Source organism: Protopterus annectens, chromosome 1.part1, assembly GCF_019279795.1.
Source record: "Protopterus annectens isolate FY-2018-M chromosome 1.part1, PAN1.0, whole genome shotgun sequence".
In the NCBI taxonomy this organism is placed as follows: domain Eukaryota; kingdom Metazoa; phylum Chordata; order Ceratodontiformes; family Protopteridae; genus Protopterus; species Protopterus annectens.
This window is the reverse complement of record NC_056726.1, coordinates 1,947,798,670-1,947,816,354: the sequence shown is the minus strand read 5'-3', so window position 1 is coordinate 1,947,816,354 and position 17,685 is coordinate 1,947,798,670. Positions and strand designations below refer to the sequence as shown.

The following is a 17,685-nucleotide window of genomic DNA, read 5'->3' as shown; positions in this document are numbered from 1 at the left end:
CAGCTACCTCAGCAGCATATCTCAGGGGGGTCCCAACCAAGGACATTTTGGAAGCAGCTACTTGGAGTTCAGTGCACACTTTTACCAAGCACTACCACCTGCCACTGTACTCTAAATCTAGAGTGGGCTTTGCCACCGCAGTCCTGCAGGGCATTCTAGCCCCTCCTAATTCAGCCTAATACCAGCCACCCTTCCATAGCTTTGGGATTCACCCAAGTGTAATGACTGCAGCAGTATGGCACGATGAACATAGTACAGTTTTGTACCTTCCATAAATGTAGATGTTCGAGTGCACATACTGCTGCAGTCCAGGTTTCCCTCCCTCCATCCCCTCTCAGGACAGGGCTTATGACAAACACCTCTAGCATACATCCAACTTGGGGTACTCCTATATGGTGTATTTGTTTACAACTACTGATTGGGTTTATCTACTTATGTAAGTTTGCATAACATCATGTATTGCCTGCCTATTTGGGGGCACCTGACATCTGGGGCAAGAAAAAGTGAAGAAAATGGCGTCGGCTGCCTCTTTTATACCCCTGCCGCTCTGACGTCGAGGACCCGCCTGACGGCAGGATAACCCAAGTGTAATGACTGCAGCAGTATGTGCACTCGAACATCTACATTTATGGTAGGTACAAAACTGTACTTTCCATTTCCCATCCCACAAGGTAAAACCCTCCTGAAAAGCAGTCCACTCCCTCAAGATATCTGCCATCTCAAATTGCGAGTTACCCAGAGGAATGTAATTTTTATGAATCATGAGAAATCTATCCACCACTAGTTTCTTAAGAGGTGTCTATCTGGCCATTCTGTTACTCTCTTGCTGCACTAGCTCAAAGGGGTTCCCTTTCTGACTAATACAACAACCTCTCTCCTTCTCCCCCTCAGGGTAGAATACAAATCCCCTCATTAAAAAGAAAAGAAAAAACATTCTGGTAGATTTGAGAAGTCTGAGTCCGACAGGTGAGGAGCCTACAAATGCACAAAAGGTGGCTTTAACTTTCTTAAGGAAAGTGGCTATCTTTGCTTTTTTTTATTGAGGATAGTAAGCCTGTTAGTATTCCATGAGATCAACTTATATGTTGGCTATGTAACCTGAAAATTCCTTAGTAAACAAATGTTCCTGCTATAATGAGGAAAGTCTCTAACTATGCATTCCTGCAAAAATGTGATAAATGTATGAGAAAAAAATTAACCAGTAAACTTGCAACGTATTGCTTAAGAACAAAACCATTCAATACCATATCTCAATAACTAACCATTCTAAACCATATTGTGAAGAAATTCCAAGTACACTTACAAGGTGGAGGCACAGTGTCTGTTAGACTGGATGTACAAGACAAGTATGTACAATCCAAAGTGGTACATCATGAAGAATAAAAACAAACCCTCCAAACAAAATGAAAAATCCTGCAACTGGTTCCCCTCCCCACCAGCTGCATCATAAGTTAAAATTTAAACAGTAGTAAAACCTTACAATGAAATCAAATATAAATAAATAGAAAAATGCACAGTTTAAAAACAGCTACTGGTGTAACGTACAATGCCAACATGGCTTGCTTGCTTAAAAGCACTATCCTCATTTCTTATGAGGAGCTTAAAAGTTTATAGTTATGCATTTAAAAGAAAAAAAAAGTAAAGTTAAATTCTGTCGTCTCAGATCTAATGTGAACATCACTTGGTGTCCTAGCCCAGCACATCTTTAATCACTCAAAAGTGTGCAGTTTTGAATAAAGGCAACAAGCATATCTCTTTAAGTGTAAGCAATAAGTATTCTGCCAGCAGACTCATAAACCTAAATAAAATATTTCCAGGAACTAAGGTCATGTTAGCTCACAAAACAGTAATCTGTCAACGTCACTGAGAGACCCGGTTGTATCTGATCTGCCAGGTGACCAGGAAAACTTAGCACCAAGTAGATGCATTTATTGAGAAGCTAACAGTGCACTACATGACACATTCTCCTTCTTAATCCCAACTCCGTATCAGTCAAGCGGATACCTTCACTTCCCAAGCAAAACAGAACCCCACACAAAAAACAAAAATAAGGCAAAGCCAGTCATATGTATCCATTAGCAAGTTCGCGTCCCCACAACTTGGGGACATCCGCTGCAGCCCCTTTCCTTTCTTGCTATCTTCTTCTGAAAAGTAGAAGGGGGCTCACAGCCTTCAGGGAGTAGCTAGAACATGCCTTCAGAGTCTCTGCGGCCTGACCAGCCAGGGAGTCATTCTGTGCCACATTCACTACCACACAATTTTTTAACCTGGTTTATGCCTACCCTGGAAAAGAAAAATTGACTAGGTTCCCTGGCAGGAAAACTTTCAGAGACGCAAGATAGAGCAAGTAGCAGTTCTGTCTGTAGGACTTTATAGCCAAAGTAAACTCAGGTCTCTTCTCTCTAATTTTCATTTTTCTTTAGTTTTCTTTACCTGTGCACCTTCACCAGGGACCAAAGCTCAGAAACAGGTCTTTCTTTCAAACTGTAAGCGGCCAGCTGGGCTGACACAGGATAAGGTCCTTGAGATTGCAGCGACTGGAGCAGAGAGAATTAACGGGCTCTCTCAGACTCAAATCTGTGAGAGGTATATCTGTCCAGTAGGCCATCTTCACCTTTACATGTGCATCACAATCCCCATTCTCCTCATTCTGTGGGGTACCAGTCAGTCAAATGTTTTTTTCTATTACCACAATCCACCATGTCCACTACCCTAGTTTTCAGTTTATGAAGCTGTGTCTCTACTGCTGCCAGGTGATCATGTTGGCATTATCTACTTCAGCCAGATGGCTGGAGTTTGACAGCTTTCCTTTAATTTTATTCAGTTTTTTTATCTGACACATCCATAAGTTAGGATTGCCTTTATTTTATGAAGCTTAACCATAATTTGGTACAAAGATGTCTTGGCCAGTGGAGACTCTGAGCTTTGGGAGTCTTCACCTGAAGAAGATTCACGTGGAAGCTTGTGCTCAGAGGAGTGCAGGCCAGAGTTTGTGAGAGACCCACCAAGATAATTTTTTGGGTTTGCAGTGCTTCGCCAGCATAAAAATAGAACAACAAATTATGATATCCTTACAGTCACCAGGTCTAAAAGCGCAAAAAAAAATAAATAAATAAATTAAAAAACAACAGTAGAAGCAAAACTTAACGTTGTAAATAGGGAGAGAGTATGGAAAGGTAAGAAATATTCTTAGCTAGCCCCCATCTTAAACATATGTCCATTGCTGTTATTTTTTTTTTTTAATTTTGATTTCTTTTATTTATGTAACAGAGATGCACAGCAACACAAATTTAATTATTGTCACCTCAGAAGAAAAGGTTATCTACTTTGATTCTTAGTTGGGATATGTTTCTGCAGAATCTTCTGAATTTCCTCCCTATATCTGTGCTGTGTGGGTTTTTTTTTTTTTTTTTTGAAACTCCAAGCTTCCTTTCACCTTAGGGTTGCCACCTTTTCAAATGGCCAATGTGGGACATTTTCGGGACAAACATCAGATTTTACAGGCCAACATACGGTCAGTACAAAGGATAGTACTTAACTTTTTTGCCTACATAATAGCTTATTCTGTTTCTTACAACATTTAGGTATTTTAGATACAGAATAACTGTGTTATGCAAATATTGCATACAATATAGGACATAATTATGTCCTACAATCTCAGGACATTTGCCAATTTTAATATTTTTTGTCAGGACACAACTGCCCAAAGAGGGACTGTCCCTCGCAAAGTGGGACAGGTGGTAACCCTATTTCACCTTCCCAAGACAATGCATTAGGTGAATGGATTTTCTAACTGCCTGTAGGTGTGTGGGTATTGTATGCGTAAATGATGGTGCGCATTCTGTGATGGATGGCACCCTTCTCAGAATGTGTTGAAATGTCATGTACAAACTGACTGTGGAGATGGGCTCCGACATCCCATTGACCTTGCAAAGGATAGCAGCATAGGTTGCTGTTTTGATGTATGAATGCTTTTATTTTTTATTGGTTCATTATACCATAGTACCTAGCAGTATTAGTCTTTCTTGTTTCAAAAGAGGTAACAAGAATTACGGCAGTTGCTCTCTGTCACTATCGCATATGTTATTGTTCATATGTAGCATTTCTTTTGGGATACTATGATCTTGCCTTTCAAGCTTCTAAATATTTATTGTATTATTGTGAATCACGTTCAGTACTTAAGTGGATGAAGGAGGGAGAACCTTATTCAGCAAATACTTTGAGGCTTTGGCTTAGATGTGTGTCATTAGTAATTAATTGAAGGTCCTAACTGATCATCAGTATAGTGTAAGTTACAAATAGTAAGCAGAGCTGTACTTGAAATTCTGAAAATGTCGCTATGGCTTACAGCCACCTGATTTATAACATCTTGGTCTTTCTTGCAGTTTCTCGAAAGCGAAAAGCAAAGAACTGGGAAGAGGAGGACTTCTATGACAGTGATGATGATGCATTCCTTGACCGCACTGGCTCTGTAGAAAAAAAGCGTCTGAACAGAATGAAGAAAGCTGGGAAGATTGATGAGAAACCAGAGACCTATGAATCTCTGGTAAGCAAAAAATAAATTGGTACAAGGCAGTGAGGCAGATTATCATGACATATTATGAATGAGAAATGTGCCAACTGATTCTCTGAGACAGCAGCTGATGCATAGAATAGACTACCAAATTACATTAAAGCAAGCACTAGTTTAGATCATTTTAAGTACAGCCTGGACATTTATTGTGTGAACAGTTGGTTTGGAATGTTGGCAGGCTAGAAGGGCATTAATGCCTATGCTTGAAATATTTGTATATGTTTATGTACATGTGTATTACTAGTAATTTGTCGCAACGACCACTGCCGTAATATAGTTCATCATAGATGCCCGTTTGGCAAGACTTGGTGTCAGATGTTCTCAGAGCAAAGCTGATCTGCTTCCCTATGCTAGAGATGTTAGCAAAATACTGGGTAGAAAAGAATGGGTAATCTTTAGTTCTTTTGTGCCACAGCTCAGCATTCAGTAGTCTGTCAGTCAGTCTCATTCAGGTAGGTTCCTGAGTGGTAAGTGCTCTTTAGGAGATTTTGTTATGTAGCTTGTTATTACCCTGTATATTTATATATTTAAGTTACTGTTAGCTTTTGCCTTTAAACATCTTGACCATGATATTTTGGAATTTCTCTTTTAAGGCTGATGACATCCCTGAAAAAGATAACTAGCAGATGTGCTTGTAGACAACAGATTCTACCATCAGATTTACATCTGTTTGTGCCTTTTCTGTTTAGGCAAAAATCACCTTGTATCTTCCTGTGAGCAGTGTTCTCTGGACTTTTATTGTACTTCGTCTGGAGCTAGGGGATTGTCCAACCTTCATTCATCTCTCTCAAAGAGAGGGCCTTCTTATAGTGGCTGGGGAAAAAATGGAAAAACCTTGTATGTTGTTGACCAAGGATTCTGAAGTCAGGGTGGTGACCCCCATCAGCCCTGTAAGACCCTGAGACCACTAACCCTGGTGAGGCACAACCTTTTTCATCTGTGGCACATAGTTCTCCCTGTACCTTGTCATAGGATCATAGGAAGTTACTAAGCTATTGGTCTTGAGGCCCTTATAAGTCTAGCCAAGAGTTTAGCCAAGTCGGCACCCAAAGCCCCTGTCAGTGCCTGTTTGGAGACCAATGGCTGTATGAAGGCTTGATTTCTTCCCTGGCTTCTGCAGGTAGTTTTATATCACAGCCAGATGCCAGTCCTCTGGTATTCACATATGGGCAATTTAAGGTACAGACATTAAAGGGGAATGTAGTCCAGCACTGGATCTACCAACGCTTTAAATTCATGTGCCTTCTGGGTCTTGGCTAGTATGGGATTTCAGAGATGAGCAAAAAAAAAAAAAACTTTCCATGGTACTCTCTTTGGGGCAGTTGTTCACCCCCCAGATACTTTCTGAAAGTACTTTGCTGCTTGGCAGATGAAGTATGCTTAGATACTGCTTCTGGCAGAAATTGCCACGAGGTGCCGTGCCTTCCAAAAGAAAAAGGTTGCCTGATTCATGCAATGGCAAAGAAGAAGAACAACATCTGGCATATTCCATCCTGCTTTACTTTTGTTATGGCACAGAGGAAGAAGAGCATTTTTTAGCATGAGCACCTGCCACTTCTTCAAAACCTGAATTTAATAAGAGTGCATTTAACATCTAAAGCCAGAGGATTGTTCAACATTCTTAAAATGTTCTTAATGCTGCATAGATTTAAGAGCTTGAATCTACTGCATTCCCTTGTATTTTTCAGGTTTTTGAAGATGTATTTAACAGTGTCACTCGAGAACCAGATTGTCAACCACCAGCCAACAAATAATCGACAAATTTTATAAAATAGAAGAAAGTCTCAAGTACATTTACAGAATCATAGTGTCCTATCATTAGTCATTTCTTTGACTCCATTAGGGGCTGTAATGTTCCTACTTCTCATAGTGTCATTCAGAATGATGAGTAAAGTAGAGTGCTTGGTAAATTTCACAGAAGGTACCAGACCCACATGTTAGAGGACTAAAGTGCTATCCCAAAGCAATGAGAATATAACAGGATATTTCAGGCAGAGACTATTGAAGTTGCCCTCAGACTGTATCAAAAACTGGAAAACTGCTATTTGTGGAGGGCATGACTGTGTGTCCACTTGCGTTAGAATGGCAACCTCAGGCACTGTTATCAGAAGGCACACGTGGCTGACAATTCAGCCTCTAATAGAAGATGTCAGGGAAAGTATGTCTTCTTGTTTGTCTTTCGGCTTTTCCCAGTTAGAGGTCACCATAGCGGAACTCCAGTCCGTTAATGATTGACAGTAGATTTTCATGAACGCCGAGGTTCCAGCTCAACGTCCAACCAAGGCACGCTCATTTACGCATGTCTTTCGAACGACACCCAACCGCGGGGAGAACATGCAGACTCCACACAGAAGGCACTCCCCGCAGTCCAACCGAGAATCGAACAGGAGAACCTCTTGCTGTAGGGCAACAATGCTACCGCTGCACCACCGCGGCAATATCATAACTAGTATTATTTCTGGAGCTTTTCTCCTTGGGTCTCCACTGGAAATGGGCCCCTGGCTCAGTTGGACTAACCTGGTTAACAAATCTCAATAAGTAAATAAAAATAAATATAAATTCTGGATGGACTTCCTTGGTCAGAAATGTTGATTAGAAGAAAAGAGGAAAACAGTAGAAACTGAAACATTGTATGTTCTGTAGTCCTATCTCGCCTTCATTCTTACACATGGGTTCGGAGCCGATCCTCGTCTCCGCCTTGGCCTTTTTACAAGCTCAAAGTCTTCTAGTTGGCTTGTGGCTAGGTAGGTATCTCATGGTGCACCAGTACAATCTCCAGATCTTGTTTGCCGCGTCGACAAGTTCGGATGTGCTTTTTCTTGGCCGTGGCTAAGTCTAACATATTTTGCTAATTTTTTTTACTATATTCTGCTGGTTTTCATATTTAGATAGCTTCTTATAGCTGTTATTAGAGTCATTTTGTAGTTTCATAGTTTTCAAGTTACTAGAGTTCTTTCGGTGTTAAGTATTTCTGAGAACACTTGGCCTTATTGTTCTCTTTGGTATCCTGTGTGCCAGTTAGTTTCTTCACTGGGGTTGTGTTATATATTTATATATCCCTAGTTTCAGATATTGTTGATATGAGTGCATGTAGACACCTTTCACATAGTTTAGACTGTGTGTGCATTAGTTCATATTAGATAAAGTTTCTCAATATTCTTAGATTAAAATAAATAGTTTTGCTTGTGGGGCTCCACTTATTGGATTTGCAGTTAGAACGGGGTTTTTTACCTTCGTTCTCTTGTTTTGCGTTATTAGAGATTGTATTTCTTATCTAGTGTGTGTGCAATTCTTTCCTTTCTAGGTCCGTTTTAGTTAGAGGGCCTAGATTTTTTCCCTTCTTTCTCTACCAGGGCTAGACCCGTTTTAAGTTAGAGGACCTAGTCCTCGTGGTTGTGTCTTTGTTGGTACTTTAAGGCTAGGCCCATTTAAATTAGAGGACCTAGTCCTCCTACTTTCCCTTTCTTCTCTGTGTGTCTGATTGCAATCTTCTGTGAGATGTCTAAGGAGGTCAAGGATCATAAGCCATCTGGCTTTAAAAAGTGTGTTAAATGCTCACAGAAGATGTCTATAACGGATAGCCACAGTAACTGGATATACTGTCTTGGGGCCATCCACTTACAGGAAACATGCCTATTTTGTCACTCATTTAGTGCCAGGGTATTGCAGGAGAGAAAAAAATAAACTCATACTAAAAGGTCTCCTTAAGCCCTCTTTGAGGAAGATCTGGCTATCTCTTCCTCCTCTGCTAAGTCTCATGGATCTAAAAAAGAGAAATATAAATCTTCTAAGAGGCCCTCCTCGGCGCCTGCTGGTGCATCTGAGCCACCTCTCAAAATTTCTAAATCTGACAAACCTGCTGCCTCCTCGGCTCCACTGAGTTCGGAGCCGATCGAGGGCTCTACTACTACTACTGTTGCTACAGTGTCGGCACCAGGTAGTTTGGAGCTGACCACTGATAGTAGACATCTGAGCCAGTCTACGGATCCTTTACCGGTTTCTCCTACACTAAGATCACCCATATTACAGAGATCCTGTTCTCCCACACCGTCTTCCAGGAGCTTATCGGAAGAAGATGTGGAGAGAGTAGTGCTGAGACTCCTGAACTCATCTGCCTTACCTAAAATGTTGTTGGCTCTGACCCAGTCGGTTCCAGGGCCCCTTGAGTCCGTTACCCCTTCTGTGATTCCTCCTCTGAGTCGTGCTGGTCTTTCGGAGCTGGAGTGTTCGGTACCACTGGTGAAACCCTCAGTTCCAGCTCCCCTTGAGGTTGTTACAGAGCAGAGTTCGCTCTAACACACTTGGTGCCGTCTGTGGTGTCTAGGAGCCGAAGCTCCCCGGACGGCCCCAACAGGGACACCTGGAACAGAACCTCTTCGGTTCCAAGCCTTCCTCTCGGCGAGTCGGCTAGGGTGAGCTCGGACCGTACATCTGTCTCTGAGCCGATGGCATCCTTGGTCTCCTTGGAGCCAGGGAGATCTTCAGAGCCAGAGAGGTCTGCATTCGAGATGATGAGGAGTGTGCTGTCCCGATCATCAGCTCCTACCAGAGGTACCGGCACTTTTCCCCCTAGGGCACCTACTTCTGTCTCAGCACCTACTCTCTCTCTAGACAGCAGAGACCCGCAGCCTCAGGAGCCACCAGCTGGTGGCCCCTTTTCTTCCGAGACCTCCCCGGAATATCCTTCCAAGGAGCCCCCAATTTAGAGAACATGCAAGAGAAAGCATGTAGACTCCCAGGACGAGTCTCTTACCTTGGGCACCGACCTTGAGGAGTTAGAAGGGTCCCCCATCGTCCTCTGATGTCTCCTTTGTAGGCATCCTGGAGATCCTTAAGCAGAGGTGCAGCTGGCCCACTGTCACCCCTTCTGATGATGAGTCGGTGTACCTGAAGGCTTTCAGGTCTCAACCTTCAGCCTCTTGGGTGTCTCCACCTTTCGATGAACTGTTAGAGCTCGTTAGTTAGAAGGTATGGGATACTCCTGATGCCGTGGAGTCAGTCCCTAGGAGACCAAATAAATTTCTATCAGCTCCCAAGGAGAAGGAATTTTTGTCAAAGGGCGATGTTCTTCGTGTTTCACTGTTGCAGTCATTACATTTGGGTAATCCTACTGGCAGGTTGCCCTCAGCCGGCCTGAATTCCAAAGTCTTGGGTCCTGCATCGGCTGCTGTCGCCCCTTCCCTGACGTCAGGGGTATAAAAGAAGCAGTCAATGCCATTTTCTGTAGTCTTTCTTGCGCGTGGTGCCCGAAGCAGAAGCAGTTCGCAAGTGCCGGTCGGCCGACTCCTGAGATTTTCATGTTAGAGTTTCAGATCCGAAGTCTTCAATAAAGCTAAGTACCCCGTTGGGGAAACTTTTTTCTTGCTCCAGACCGATGTCAGAAAAAGTTAATAATTGTATTTCTTGTGGGAAGCAAATACCTCATAAGGATTTTCATTCTTACTGTATTCCTTGCCTAGGCCCTGATCATAACGTTTCTGGTTGTCGGTTTTGTGCTAGATTTAACCAACGCACTATTAAATGTCAGTATGATTTTGCTTTAAACTATTTTGGACGCCGGTTTAATTATCCAGAAATGTCGTCGGATAGCCATCCGACTACCGGAGTTCACAAAAAAAGCAAAGAAAAGGAAAGAGGCAACCGAGGCCCAAAACCGACAACAAAGCTTCTCCTAAGCCAGTCATCTGTTCGCCGATCCTCAGTAAGGCGCCTTCACAGCCCCTGACGTCCCCTACTTTAGAATCGCAGGCCGCTACCGACTCCCACGTGGAGTCGGCCATGCCACTGGAAACTCAAGGTATTAGAGCCTCGGATATTATCCCTTCAGATGGGTCCAGAGCCAGGCACCGGCTTCTGAGGGTGTATTCAGACCTAAACATTTTTACATCACACCAACTTCAGCTTCAAAGGCAGACTGAAGCACCTTCCAAAGCAAAGAAACAAACTCAAGAGGCACGTGGTCAGGCCTCTATGCCCAAAAAAACAGGTGCTCAAATTGGCAGAAGACTTGATTACCTTGATCAGGGGTTCCTATCCCCTCCAGAAAAGAGGCCTAGGCAAGAGACTGACTATAAATCTTCAGATCAGGTTTCCATTTCTTCTGATTCCTCTTCTGATCAGGAATATTCTCTTCTCCCCTATGAGGATTCTGATGCTGAAGAATCTATTCCTTCAGCTTCTCCTCCAGAGGACTATTCTTTTGGGGAAACCTTACATACCATTAGGGAGCATTTCCATTGGGAGAGCCAAGATTTTTCAGAATCTAAAAAGAGGCTCAGGGATTTCCTTTTACTACCTCAACACAAGCCATTAGCCATCCCACCTGTGTTGGACATTGTAGATGATGTGTTTTCGGAGTCTAGTCTTACCCCTGACTCTTTACCTCCAGCTCCTGTTAAGCCTGACAGATATTACAGGGTTCCTGACTCTCATAAATTCCTTTTTAAAAACCCTGCTGCAGACCCAGAAACTATTTCTCAGGGTCCCAAAGGAGTAGGCTTCCACTGCAAAAAACCCTACCCCCTCTGACAGAGATTCTAGGACACTGGATAGATGGGAAAAAAAAGGTTTACAAATCTACTACCTTGGCTATAAGGGCCTTAAACTGTCAGTTTCATATGCTCAGATATCAGCAACATGTCATGACATTGCTTAAACAGAAAATGTTGTTAAACTCTGAATGTGCAGAAAACAAGGAAATGCAAGATTTATTGCATGCAGCTGAACAAGTGGGAAAGCATACTTTGCAGTGTGGTTTTGATTCATTAGAGGCCTCCTGCAGGGCCGCAGTCACAGGTTCTGTAATTGGCATGCTTGGTTAAAGGAACAAAATCTGCCTGAGCATGTTAAAGCTAAATTATTAGATGCACCTTTACAGCATGATACTTTGGTGTTAAGGCAGAAGAGGTGTTAAAAATGGAGGACTAAGCTAAATCTATGCAAACAGTCAAAGATTTTTTTACAGGTACAGCCACCTAGGTTTAGCAGACACCGGCCAACAAAGAATTGGTCCTTTCCTGTGTCAGACAGACCACAAAGGGCAGATCCAGACACCCTAGAGGCAGATCCCAGGCGCAAGGTTCATACCGCCCAAAGCAATGGGGGGCTTCTACTTCCAAAGTTGGAGAAGACAAATCACAACCATACAGGAAACAGTCCCAATGACTTCCCCCTGCCTGCACCAAGCACTCATCTCAAGGCAGCACCTTTAGGGGGGAAATTAGCACTTTTTTCTCAAAATTGCCACATTATAACCCAGGACAAGTGGGTCCTAAATATCGTGTCTCAAGGCTACAAGCTCCATTTCCATACCCTGCCAAAGGCAAACGGCTGGCCAGATCTGCCAAAAAATCAATGGGCAGAGGCACAAAAACAAGTCTCATCCCTCATGGACATGGGGGCCATTCAACAAGTACTAGTGCAAGAGCAGGGACAAGGATTTTACTCAAGACTGTTCTTGGTGCCCAGAAAGGACAATCCCTGGAGGCCAATACTGGACCTATCTATTCTGAACACATTCCTGGATATACCAAAATTCAAGATGTTGACTTTGCAGCAGCTTCTGCCCATGCTGGGCAAGAACGCTTGGCTTGTGACTTTAGACCTAAAAGAGGCATACCTGCATGTCCCAGTCAGACAATTATGCAGAAGATACCTCAGATTCAAGGCTGGCTCAATGCATTACCAATTCTCTGCACTGCCCTTTGGCTTATCTGTTGTGCCCAGGGTCTTTACAAAGTGCCTGGCACCAGTAATCGCATTCTGCAGACAAAGAGGAATGCAAGTATACCCTTACTTGGACAACTGTCTAATTCAAGCAGAGAACAAGGACATTCTTCTACAGCATCTGGCGTTTGTGAAAAGGCTTCTAACATGCCTAGGGTACACAGTCAACGAAAAGAAATCAAAACTAGTACCCTCAAGAGATAATATTCCTGGGTGCAAGCTTAAATACAACTGCCCAGATGGCTTATCTCACGCTAGACAAACAAAGGCAACTGGCTACCTATTTCAAAATGTTGGCAACAAAGGCCCAGTTATCTGCAAGAAAAATTCTGCAGGCTTTGGGCTTCATGGCATCCTGCATCCTACTAATTCCATATGCAAGACTGCATATGAGGAAACTTCAATGGTACCTAAAATGTGTTTGGACTCAACATTGCCACAGACTGGAAACTATTATTACTCTCATTCCCTGCCTGCAACAGGAGTTTCGATGGTGGGCAAAGGCTTGTCACCTTAACAAGGACATCCATTCACATTACCCCCAGCCAGGCAGACACTAACAACGGATGCCTTAGATTATGCCTGGGGGGCCCACATGGCGGGAAGATGCATTCAGGGCACATGGACTTCAAACCAAATGCATCTACACATCAGTCAAAAAGAGATGCTAGCAGTTCAAAATGCCCTGACAGCTTTCAAGGACCTACTTCATCCGGGACAACTAAAAAGACTCTGCACAAGGATTTATCACAGACAAGCATGGAAAGTGGACGCCCTGTCTTTCAGCTGGAAAAACCTATCAGTATATGCATTTCCCCCTCTGCCTCTCCTCCCCAAGGTACTCCTAAAGGTCAGACAGGAGAAGTCAAAGATGATACTGATTGCCCCAGACTGGCCTCGCCAGTACTGATATCCAATACTAAGGAGCTTGTCTCTGTGCCCAGCTTGGACCTTACCTCAGTTACCTCATCTACTGTCCCAGCAAAACAGTCAGATCCTGCACAGCTAACTCAGAACTTTAAACCTGACAGCATGGCGAATAATGTAGTCATACAAAATGCACCTGTCAGTAAAGCTGTGATGGATGTCATTTTGGAAGCCAGAAGGCCTAGTACGAGAAAGTCATATGCTGGAAAATGGAAGAGATTCTGTGCTTGGAACCAGGCACAAGGAACTGATACAGCTGTGCCAAATATTCCTCAGATTTTGCAATACTTAACTGAGATGCTGGACAAAGGCCTATCTTTTTCATCTATTAAAATTCATGCCTCTGCCATTTTGACTCATTACAATGTAGATCCACCAATCTTTTCTCATCCCTTATTAAAGCAGTACCTCAGAGGGGCCAAACATTTAAGACCTCCAAGGAGATCATCAATGCCTGCATGGGACCTCAACTATGTCTTGGAAAAACTCACCCTGCCTCCTTTCGAGCCAGCTGCTACTGCTGATATAAAGTTTTTATCTTGGAAAACAGCTCTGCTCCTAGCAATAACGTTTGCAAGACGTGTTTCAGAGCTACAGGCACTCATGGCTGTGGAACCTTTTATCATTTTTTACCCAAACATGGTCTCTCTGAGGACAAACCCAGCATTTATGCCTAAGGTGGTGTTTAGTGTGGCTCTCAACCAAACTATTCACCTGCCAACCTTCTATCCAAATCCACAGAACAAGGGAGAGAGAATTCTGCATTCTTTGGATGTATACAGACAGTTTAGATTCTACTTGGACAGAACCAAAGCTTTCAGAAAGACAGAGCGATTACTAGTGGCATGTGCTGCAGGATCTCAAGGAAAGGCTATCTCAAGGCAGACTATTTCATAGTGGATAGGCCACTGCATTTGTTTCTGCTATGTACACCATGGCAAGCCAGTACCTAAGGGCATTAGGCCACACTCAACCAGAGCTGCAGCCCCTTTAGCAGCCTTTCTCAGGGTGTACCTACCAAGGACATTTTAGAGGCTGCTACTTGGAGTTCAGTGCACACCTTTACAAAGCACTATCATTTGCCATTCTACTCTAAATCCAGGGCAGGCTTTGCCACTGCAGTTCTGCAGGGTCTCATAGCCGCTCCTAATGCTGTTTAGCTCCAGCCTCCCAACCTTAGCTTTGTGACTCTACCGAAATGTATTGACTGCATCAGTGAAACACGAAGAACATAGCACAGTTGTGTACACTTACCATAAATGTAGATGTTCGAGTGTATTCACTGTTGCAGTCTAGGTTACCCACCCTCCATCCTCCTCCTTTTCTGATGGAACCTATCTTTCCTTCTCTAACTTATGCAACCTATGATGTGTATTTGCTTGTAGATGAAGGTAAATTTTATATTGGTGCATGTAATTATACATATAGAAATTATGGCTACCCTTTTGAGGGGCACCTGACATCTGGGGCAAGAAAAACTAAAGAAAATGGCATTGGCTGCTTCTTTTATACCCCTGACGACCTGACGTCAGGGAAGGGGAGACAGCAGCCGATGTAGGACCCAAGACTTTAGAATTCAGGCCGACTGAGGGCAACCTGCCAGGAGGATTACCCAAATGTAATGACTGCAACAGTGAATACACTCGGAACATCTACATTTATGGTAAGTGTACACAACTGTACTTTCCCGTACATGCCATGGTGGTGACGGCGGCCACTAAGAAGGAGCTAGCGGAGACTACTTCTGTCCATCCGCCGAATAAAGAATCTCGGACGATGGACAGATACAGGAAGCCTATCTTTTCATCTGCGGCATTTACTCTTAGATCGCTGAACTACCTTAAACACTTCACAAGGCTTCAGAGAGATCTCCTTAAGGAGTTAGGAGAGACTCAACAAGGTACATCTAATGAGGGAGTCCCTGAGAAGGTGTCCGCCCGGTTGTCCACCTTGAACTCTACTGTCAACTCGTCCGTAAGGCTCATCTCTTATGCAGCCAATGGAGTGAGCAGAGCAGCGGGTTCAGGAATTTCCCTAAGGTGTCATTCCTTGATGCGCTTGTGTAATTTTGCGGAACCATTCAAGTCTACCTTTACCAATGCCCCCTTCAACGGTTCCTCATTGTTTGGACCTAAGGTAAAGGACACACTCACCCGGTGCAGGTAAGAAGGGAAAACTCTCTGCCATGGGAGTACGTTTTACCGTCCCCTCTAGACCATATCCTAAGGGTCAGAGAGGTGGTAAAATGTGGTTCAAGAATTCCCAGAGGTTTTTCCAGGATGCACAGGGTGACTCCTCCTTCAGAGGAGGAGGAGGAGGAAATGGTAGACGTCTCCCTATAGGCAGGGGGGGAATGCAAAACCAGGGAGGCCATGATTCGTTTCTGGGCCGGCCCTACCGGCACTTCTGGTGTGGGGCCCGACTGTGCTTCTCTGGAGCAGGTCGAGGGTCATATTTCTTTGTATCCGGAAGCCTGGCTAAGTATCAAGAATTATCACCAGAGGTTACTCCATACCCTTTTCTCTGCCACCTCATGTTCCCAGAAAGATCCCGGATGTTCCACCCAATCACAGGGATCAAGAACTGTAGAGGTCAACAAGTTGCTGGCACAAAGAGTCATCCAAACCATCCCCGCAGACCAAATAGGATTCGGAACTTACTCCAGATTCTTTTTAGTGCCAAAATGTACAGGGGACTGGAGGCCCATCTTGGACCTCAGCAAATTAAACGAATCCGTAAAGGACAAGTTCCGAATGGTGACACTGCAGTCTATACTCCTGTTACTAGGGAAAGACACTTGGATATGCTCAATAGACCTCCAAGACTCTTAATACCACATAAAAATGGACAGGGCGTCGAGGAGTCATTTATGCTTCCGGCTGGGAGCCAGTTACTACCAGTTTCATGCTCTGCCCTTTGGTCTCACCACAGCCCCCAGGGTGTTTACCAAGTGTAACCGCTCACCTGAGACGTCAAGGATTCCAGGTGTTTCCGTATCTGGATTACTGGCTCCTGACCGCCCCCACCAGGCATCTACTTCTTCAGACCAGGGACCCTACTATTCAACTTTGTGCCCAGTTGGGGATTACTATCAGTTGGGAAAAATCTGCCTTATTGCCCTCTCAATTTGTGATTTTTATAGGCGCAGAAATTGACACCGTAGCCATGTTGGCTCGTTTTCCACTAGAAAGGGCACAGAATCTGGTTCTTCAAATTCACCATCTTCTTCCCCTCCGAAAAGTCAAGGCCAAGACTGTTCTGAAGCTTCTAGGGACCATGGCTTCTACCATACTACTAGTGCCGCTAGCCAGACTACACATGCAGATTCTTCAGTGGCTCCTGTTGTCCCAGTGGTCCTTTCAACAATTACCCGTAACTCCTCACATTCTGCTGACAGACTCTTGCAAGAAGGACCTCATTTGATGGATTCAACCCAATCAGTTAACCACGGGCACTCCATTTGTCCCTCGCCAACCCACTGTGACCACAGATGCCTCACAGATAGGGTGGGGGGAGCATTATCTAGGCAGGACTGTCCAAGGCACATGGCAAGAACACGAGGCTCACCTGAATATCAGTGTTCTAGAGATGACGGCTGTGCTCCTGGCATTGCAAGCACTTCACGACCTTCTTCCTCTTGGGACGATTGCAATACAGTCAGACAACATGTCGGTAGTATGGCATATCAACATACAAGGTGGAACCAGATCATACCCACTATGTCTAGAGGCCAGTCGAGTTTGGAAATGGGAGATATCTTCCCAGCGCTTTCTGGTGAAGACGCACATCCTGGGGACAACCAACGTGATAGCCGACAAACTCAGCCGTACAATTTTGATGCCTCACGAGTGGTCTCTGAAGCAGGAAGTAGCGGAGTAGATTTTGCGCAGATGGGGACAGTCTTGCTGCAATCTCTTTGCCAGCCCAATCGGTGCCAAATGCAGCAGAATTTCGCCCTCATCCCCTCTCCGAGGGAGTCACCGAGAGACACACTTGTTCACGATTGGCCTCTCTGTATCCTTTATGCTTTCCCTCCCTTTCCTCTCATATCCAAGGTGATTCAGAAAGTGAAACAGCTGGGAAACAAACTGATCCTCATTACTCCTTACTGGCCTTGACAGGTTTGGTTCCCCTTTCTCGGGCCTCACCTCCTAGATGATCCATGGATTCTGGACCCAGTGCCAGACCTCTTGATGCACATGTCGGGCTCGCTTCACCCCACCCTACACACCCTCAATTTGACAGCGTGGCTGCTCCAGTTCTATCCCTAGTCAGGCTTCATGACTTCTCACCTTCCGTGACTCATATCCTTATGTCCTCTCATAAACCCTCCACTAGGAAATTATATTCCAGTAAATGGAGGAGGTTCTCTATCTGGGCTGAGAAAAAGAATGTTGACCCTTATACCGCTTCCATTCCGGTGGCTTTGGATATTTTGTCTGTACTTTTCCACCAGGGAT

The 17,685-nt window shown here is 44.2% G+C and overlaps 1 protein-coding gene across 1 annotated transcript in view; it reads left to right on the top strand.

Annotated features, from left to right (window-relative positions):
• The window catches only part of LOC122816779 (solute carrier family 4 member 1 adaptor protein), a 937,474-nt gene that overhangs the window by 450,867 nt on the left and 468,922 nt on the right, over nt 1–17,685 (top strand). The window contains exon 6 of the mRNA XM_044089801.1: nt 4,386–4,546. Within this exon, the coding sequence (XP_043945736.1) occupies nt 4,386–4,546 (161 nt within the window). The remainder of the gene's footprint in view (nt 1–4,385; nt 4,547–17,685) is intronic.